This window comes from Mesitornis unicolor, unplaced genomic scaffold (genome assembly GCF_000695765.1).
Source record: "Mesitornis unicolor isolate BGI_N332 unplaced genomic scaffold, ASM69576v1 scaffold45005, whole genome shotgun sequence".
Classification (NCBI taxonomy): Eukaryota; Metazoa; Chordata; class Aves; order Mesitornithiformes; family Mesitornithidae; genus Mesitornis; species Mesitornis unicolor.
Genome location: NW_010184382.1, coordinates 3,794 through 11,579, shown reverse-complemented (window position 1 = coordinate 11,579; position 7,786 = coordinate 3,794). Strand labels below are relative to the sequence as shown.

At 49.5% G+C, this 7,786-nt stretch overlaps 1 protein-coding gene across 1 annotated transcript; it reads right to left on the bottom strand.

Annotated features, from left to right (window-relative positions):
- Nucleotides 1-53: 53 nt before the first annotated feature.
- Nucleotides 54-7,151, bottom strand: LOC104540606 (cryptochrome-1-like; the record flags this gene model as incomplete). The annotated part of the gene is made up of 9 exons (XM_010184448.1): nucleotides 6,739-7,151; nucleotides 5,677-5,793; nucleotides 5,087-5,234; nucleotides 4,039-4,179; nucleotides 3,033-3,203; nucleotides 2,736-2,876; nucleotides 1,755-1,906; nucleotides 679-776; nucleotides 54-164 (listed from the first exon to the last, which is right to left on the bottom strand). Coding segments are annotated over exons 1-9 (1,492 nt in total), but the record flags the coding sequence as incomplete, so codon positions are not given.
- Between the last annotated feature and the right edge of the window lie 635 nt (nucleotides 7,152-7,786).

Sequence of the window (7,786 nt, the reverse complement as noted above, 5' to 3'; positions counted from 1 at the left end):
GACGGCCTCTGCGTCACCGTGCGCTGAACACCCAGCGCTGCAGCAGCCCTCACCTCTCGTCAGCTGCGCTGTTCTGTGCTGCTCCTCTCTGACCTGTTTCATCAGCTGCAGGTTGTGATCGCTGGCTTCCTTGTGGTTCACCATTGGGAAGGGGTAATCTCGACCTGGTGCGACACAGAGACAGTGGCTGTTACAGGACAAATCAAGGACGTTTTGCTGGATTTGCACCAGAGCAAATGCTTGCAGTGTTTCCTAAAATAAATGGCATCTAAGATAGACCAGGCAACCACTCTTCAGAAGTTCCTGCTTCTCTCCATCAGAGTAAGAGCTCCCATTTAGACATAAGCTTATGAGAGACTTCAAAGATGCATTAGAGCAAGTGTAAAAGCACAGGATGTTCAGATCCTATTTAAAGACAGCGAAGCATCTGAGATAGATAAGTGCAAAAGCAACAACTTAGTGATCCAACAGCTTTAGGCCATGAAGTTGAGCCAAAACCATGTACTTTGAGATTAGAATCCAGTGAAAAACTTTAAAGGAGAATCGACAGAAAGTAGACTGCTGGATTAATCCATTTTCGGAAGGTAAATGCATGCCTTGTGTTGGAAGTGTGATGCTTCCATCTCACGGATGTGTTAGCAGCAGCAAAATCCTTAGCAAGGTATTTGAATCAATTACCTATGATACACCCCGCTTGCTTCTGCTCCTCTTCAGATGCTGTCCACGGCTCATAAATGTACTTGGAGGGAAAGTTCTTTAGCATAGGCAAGTATTTCCTACAAAACAGGAATAATATAGGGGTTTTAGAACCCTGCAGATATATAATAATATGTTTAAGAGAAGTGTAAACCAACTCAGGCCATGTTAGTTCTTGGTGATCATATTGATTTGCAAACCGTGGGAAAGTTCTGATTTATTTTGCACAAAAAACCCCTGGGTTTATGTTTCAAAACCTCCATAGGGTGCTATCTTCCAAAAGCTAAGATTACAGCATAGAATAAATGGGTTGATTCTAACATTACCTCCGTTTTGACTTCATCCAAAATATTCATTTAACATTTCAACTGGCATCCTAAACTTCTAATTAATTTGGTTTTGAACTTATTAAGCATTCTTACAGAACGGAAAAGTCATTTTCTACCCCAGTCTGTCAGGTACGTCAGCGTGGGCTTCCCCTTGCCAAGACCCACAGCTAGACAGGATGTGAGGAAGAGGAGATGTGGGGAAAAGGAGTTTGCTCGAACATCAATGCAGGCTGCCCCTATTGCAGGCAGCGGCAAAATCACACCCTACATAGGAGAAAACTCTTCAGTGCCTTATCCAGAGATGAGGAAAGTGACACTTTGAAGCAGAGAGGACTCACTCAGAGTGGGAAATAAAACCTAAGTGTCTGAAATGAATCAGACCACCTACAGAACCAAGAAATGTGGCACAGACTGGAGTGGGGGAGCTGTGGGAAGTTTTACTCAAGTCCTTTAGGAAGAGCAGTCAGCCTGGTGATCAAACACTGCGCTGGAGCCAACAGGAGCTCACAAATCAATAAAATCCCCTGCGCAGTCATCACCTGTGCAACCATGGGTATGTCTCTCTACGTCTCCGTGCCTCGGCTTCCTAATGTGTTAAATAAAATCACTGCTACGACTGCTGTTTCACTGAGGTTTATGTTTAAACAGACCGAGTCCACCAGCTCCTGCTGTAAGAGGAGCCGGGGAAGCTCTGCTGGAGCAGACGGTGCCATGCTGTGGTCACCCTACCGGATGTACTGGCCCTCGGGGTCCGTGCGCCTCCCAAAGCGGACAGGGCAGAAGATCCGCGTGTACTGGTGGAAGAACGCGCTGGCCGACAGCCACATCCAGTTCCCCGCGTTGATGCTGTAGTCGGCATCTAAAAGCAGCTCTTCAAACACCTGCACTTCAGGGATAGGAAAAGAAAGAGAGAAACACCCCTGAAATGGCCAAGATGTCAAAATTAAAGGCTGGGAGATGAGGGGGGGAGCTTGCTGCTAAAAGCACAGCGCTGGGCTGGGTTATCCCCCTCTCAGCGCACGCAGGGAAGGCTCCCCAGCAAGACAGTTTGCCAAAAGGGAGATAGAGCAGGACCTGGTGATAGAGGAACCCGGAGCCCAAAGCTCTGGCTTTGAAGCCTGCTGCAGACCGAGCAGGTCCCCAATATCCTCAGCATTCAAAATCACCAGACCTTATCATGCCCTACAACTACCTAAAAGAAGGTTGTAGTGAGGTAGGTGTTGGTGTCTTGTCCCAAGTAACAAGTGATTAGGACAAGAGGAAATGGCCTCAAGTTGTGCCAGGGGAGGGTTAGATTGGATATGAGGGAAAACTTATTCACTGAAAGAGTGGTCCAGCACTGGAAGGGGCTGCCCAGGGCAGTGGTGGAGTCCCCATCCCTGGAAGGGTTCAAGAAGCACAGTGATGTGGCACTTGGGGACGTGGTTTAGTGGGCACAGTGGGGCTGGGTTGATGTTGGACTTGATGGTCTTAGGGGTCTCTTTCAACCTTAACCATTCTGTAATTAGACCTTGGGGATGAGAACCACCTCTCACCACTGCACCAAGCACAGCAGGGCTCAGACCTGAGCAAAAGACCAGGGGATTTCATAAACCAGGAGATTCCCAGCAAGGCTCAGTAATGAAGCGCTGCTCTACAGCACCACCTCCCACTGCCAGGGGTTTCTCAGGGTCAGCCAGAAAAAAAGAAAACCAAAAAGCAGCAGTGAACCTTCATGCCCTCTTCCCAGCTGATCCAGAGGTCCCCCCGCGTCAGGAAGCAGGCGACAGCGTGCCGGGCAAGGTGGTGGATCCAGCCTTCCTGGCGCAGTTGGGTCATAATCGCGTCGATCCACGGGAACCCTGTCTGTGCCTGCAGGAGAAAAGAAACATCAGCCCAAAGCTTCATCATGCTGCTTCCCTACGCGCTGCTGTGAGCTCCACCTCAAAGAGCCAGCAGGGACCAACCCTAGGGCACTAGAAGAGCTCTAAACCTAAGCATAGCAGTTGTGGCAACGCATCTTGTTACCGTTTTCCATTTGTGGAGCCTCTCCGCATCCTCGTACCAACCGATCTGGAGGCAGATGGGGTTCCCAGCCATTTTGGTGAAGTTTGGCGTTGCTGATGCCACCGTGTAGAAGAATTCCCTCCACAGGAGCTGCCCTTGGAGCGACACTGGGGGCAGGGAGTGATGCTTGGCCTGCAAAGGCACGAGATCAAAGCTCCAGTTCCTATGTACCATTGGAGTCTCACTCATTTTGGGACTGTCAGGCCCATATAACTAAGGTTAATCTAACTACACTACCAGCTCCATGGGACTTTACCATGAAAGCCAAAGAAATCAAAGCTCTGAAGCAATGCTCTATGTCCAAAAGCAAAGCTGAACTCTGTTAGACCTCAGTGTTACCTCAGATACTCTCCATCTACCTTCCAAAACGGTGTCACACTGGGATTTCTTAAACCAAACATGCATTTAATAACGTATTAATTGCTTGGCAGGCTGAATTCAGGTGGCTCATCCACGTCTCAAGACGTAGTCTTAAGAAGGAGGTTCAGGGAGATCTTGGTTTTCTTGGCTTGGTTTCAGCCATACTTTTTCTTAAGAAACAAACAAGAGTTCAGACGCTGGATTTGGCTTACGCTGCAGTTCAAACTCGTCTAAGATGAAAACAGACGCTTCCTAACACCACAACTGCTTGGACAGCCTCAACTGATCGAAAAGGTCACTTGAACACCAGGCAGATGTCTTGAACAACTTGAATTTTAGGAGGCCTCCCTGCTGCTTCCAGCTCTCACTGCTCCCTACTTATCATATTACTAAAACTTAATTGGGAAAATGTATATGGGAAAAGCTGTGTGCATTGACAAGTGTTTCACACAACATACAAAGCCACTACGTAGTCTTCACAGAAGACATCAGCAAAGTAACATTTTTTGATGCACCAGGTCTCCATCAAGAACGTTAAATCCTGGTCTCACGTGCCAGACACATGAAAGTGCTGAATTTACTTAACTAGGACCAATTCTTTTCTTACCTGAGCGTAGATGTTTGACAATCTGTAAAAAAAGGTGCGAACTGACAGACAGCCCATACTGAAATATGGGCTCAGGCCCGTGGTGCTTGGAAGCAGCGAGTTTGGGATTGTTCTTGGTTTAGTAAAATTTGCCACCCAGCCCTAAAACGAGAACAGAAATCCAGGCTCAGGCAGTACAAGGTGAAACAGGGAAAAAACTCTTGGCAATTGGCATCTTGGAAAATGCTCCCACCACCCGTCCTCCCACAAATGCCACCATCAAGGACGATCTTGAGACCAGGCTGTCATCCTCCTCTGAGATCTCCAAACGCATTGACCGCCTCCAAGCCCAACGTCAAGGCCATGTCCCACCCATGGGTGCTGTGAAGCTCTGCTCTCCCCAGAGCCGGGTGATTTTGTGGTGCAGGGAACAGCTCCCTTGGTCCAACAGCACTGCCCTGAAGGTCTTCTCCACTTTATGAAACTGGGAGAGGGTAAAGCAATTGCTTAAAAGCAGCCAGCACCAGGACAGGCTTGGCTGCCAAGAGCTGAGCCCTGATGGAGATAAACTCAGCTGGAGCTGAAGCAGGGCTCCACAGCTCAGCACTTCATAGAATCACAGAGTCCTTGGGTTGGAAAAGACCTTTAAGATCAAGTCCAACCATAACCTGTACGCTACTAAACCATGTCTCTAAGCACCTCATTTCCCCATCTTTTAAACCCCTCCAGGGATGGGGACTCCACCACTGCCCTGGGCAGCCCCTTTCACTGCCTGATAACCCTTTCAGTAAGGAAATTTTTCCCCATATCCAACCTAACCCTCCCCTGGCACAACTTGAGGCCATTTCCCCTTGTCCCATCGCTTGTTACTGGGAGAAGAGACCAACCCTCCTCGTTACCCCCTCCTTTCAGGAGCTGCAGAGGGGATAAGGTCTCCCCTCACCCTCCTTTTCTCCAGCTGAACCCCTTCTCAAGGTCCAGACACAACCCCACATAAAAGGAGTGAGGTGGTCGCTAACCGCAGCCCACCCAGAGCCGGCAGCACCGCCCGTGTAAGCCCAAGGCTGACCTGATCAGTCAAGTGTTGCTCCAGGCGCTGCAGCCCTTCGGTCTCTCCTCCTCTCCAGGGAGAGGGGTTCTGCGGGGGGATCTTCAAATCCCCAGGGAGAGGCACCCTGTAGGACTCTGCCAGGCCCGAGTCAGGGATCCTACATCTCCTAATGGGAGAGAAAAGCCTCTTTCAAAGTGGGAACTGGAGCCAGAAGGGGGAAGGAGACCCCTGCCCATGGCACATGCCAAGATCTCCTCTGTCCCAGCAGAGCAGAGCACAGGGGAATGAAAGCTCAGGCAGAAGCCTCAGGCTGCACTCTGCTTGGGAAAAAAAAGAGCTCGTCTTGCAATCACTCAGGGTAATTCCAACCTGAACTGGGGAGAGAGGAACAGACCCACCAAATCACAGCGCTCAGAGCAGTCGGCTGCAGCCCCCACAGCTCAGACACCCCTCTTGGTTCCCATCCGGTATGAAAGGCTCAGAGACATCTCCTCTCCAGCTTCCCCCATCTCATTCATCCACAGGAGGAAGCTCAGAGCCTCCTCTTTTGGCTCTTCTTTTGGGCAGAAAAAGCACCTGTGATTTCCTGCTCTCCAAGAGTTACTTACTGGAAGTCTTCAGCTGTAAGATTTCGGACAGGCACCTCAGGGTCGCCGAGCAGAGAGAGAATGTGAAGGAACCTCTTGTACGTTAATGGGGGGCTCCCACCGTTCAGGTCCAAAATCCTAAAGAAAACAAGATCGCTTTTCACCATAATATAAACCGAGGAGGAAGCTGGAGCTGCCAGTGGACAGGAAGGTGACAGCAAAGGCTGGAACAGCTCTGGTTCATACAACTGAATGTGGAAATTACAGATTTTACAAGTAAAACTTCCCTGCGTGAACACACATCCATCCTGAGAGCAGTCCCTCAGGACTTAAGACAACAAAATTGGGACCAGGATGGCAGCCACGGCTCCAACTGGGCAGCTCTGCACATTCAGACACAGCCAGGACAGCAGAGCTCAAGGTGCAGGACACATCTGGGGCTGCCAGGGGCAGTCAGATCCCAAAAATACACAGGTTCAGGGCAGTAAGTAACTCTTTTATGTGAGCAGACAGCTTGAATTCGAGATGGCAAGGCACAGATATCCCTGCATTTACGTAAATTAGGGGAATTTGCAGAATTAGGGTGTTAAGGCTGTTTTTTCTATTACTGATCACCTCCCTATTATTATTCATTTCAGTATCTTCAGTCATTCAGCTCTGCGTAACAGCCTGGATCCAAGTGGATCCAGACAGCAGTGAAAGCTGATCAGAAAGATTACAAAAAATCTGACACAAAAAGTTTCTCTTTAAAGTCCCATTAAAGGTGTGAAAGAATTTCTTCCACTCTGTTTAAAAGAGTGGCTAATGTTAAGTTTTGAAGTGAATTCAACTGCCCAAAAGGAAAAAAAAAAAATAACAAACCCTTTAGGCTGGAATCAGAGCCCAACATCCTGTGCAACCCACCAAAAATCTGTGACCAACACCGAAAAAAATCCCCAGCAAACAGAGTCATGTTCACCTCAGTCCAATGTTATCAACAGAACAGGATCCAGAAGGACCAGGATACTTGGCCTTTCCTCTCCCTGATGCTTGCTAGATCTAAAATCAACCTTCCTGGAGGTGTTCTTTGGGGCAACCACGTACCGGTTGGTGTCGTACAGACTGTGGCCCAGCAGGGAGAGCACCTCAAAGCCCAGCTCTGCTCCCAGCCGCCGTATGTTGGCCTCCATCTCCTTGTAAAACGGTTCCGTCTCCGCATCCAGAGTCACTCGGGTGATCTCCCACCTCTGGACCTGGTCTCTAAGAACGGCCTCGTACTCTCCTTGAGCAACCAGCAGGCACGAGCCCAGCTGACACAGGTTTTTCTGGAGATCCTCTAGGGACTGCAGCAGAAAATGCCACCGCAGGGCCCCGATGTGCATCACCGACGTCATGAACTTCCTGTCCAGGATGTAGACGGGGTAGACGACCTCCGAGGACTCCAGCGCCGCCAGCAGCGCCGGGTTGTCGTGAAGCCGAAGTCCCTTCCGGAAAAGGTGAATGGTGCGATGTGACATCCTGGCTGTTCTCAGAGCTGCTAAGAGAGGAAGATTTTTTATTTAGGTGATCCTGCTCTGGCAGGGGTTGGACTGGATGATCTTTCAAGGTCCCTTCCAACTCCTGAGATTCTGTGATCCTGTGATGGGAACCGTTGGCTTTGGGGACGCACAATCCCAATTAAATCAAAGTCAATTAACAATTAAGAGCTCCAAACAGCCCTCAGGTCTTTTTACTGCAATTCTCTTCTGCTTTTGATAAGTTTTCGTGAGGGAGAAAAGCAGAAATGGGACCAAAGGGCTCCTCTCAGTCCTACGTCCCTGCCAGGTCCCAGCATTGGGCCGCTGTGTCACCACCTCGCTCCACAGAGAGCGGCTCCTTCCCCACACGAGTCACTCAAGTTCTTGAATTAAATACCTGAATTTAATTACTTCCCAATAGCGCTCACCAGAAGGAAGGAAGCAAAACAGAGCTGCCAGAGCTCCATTTAGTGCAAAAACATTTGAGAGCCCCACAGACCAGCAAACCCTCCATAAGTCAACGGCGAGGAGATGATTCGGGGAGCTCTGCCTCTGTTCATACACAGTGGGCCATGGGGGGAACAGCTCTGCAGGAGCCCTCATCCCATCAGTACCCCGATACAGCAGGGAAAAGC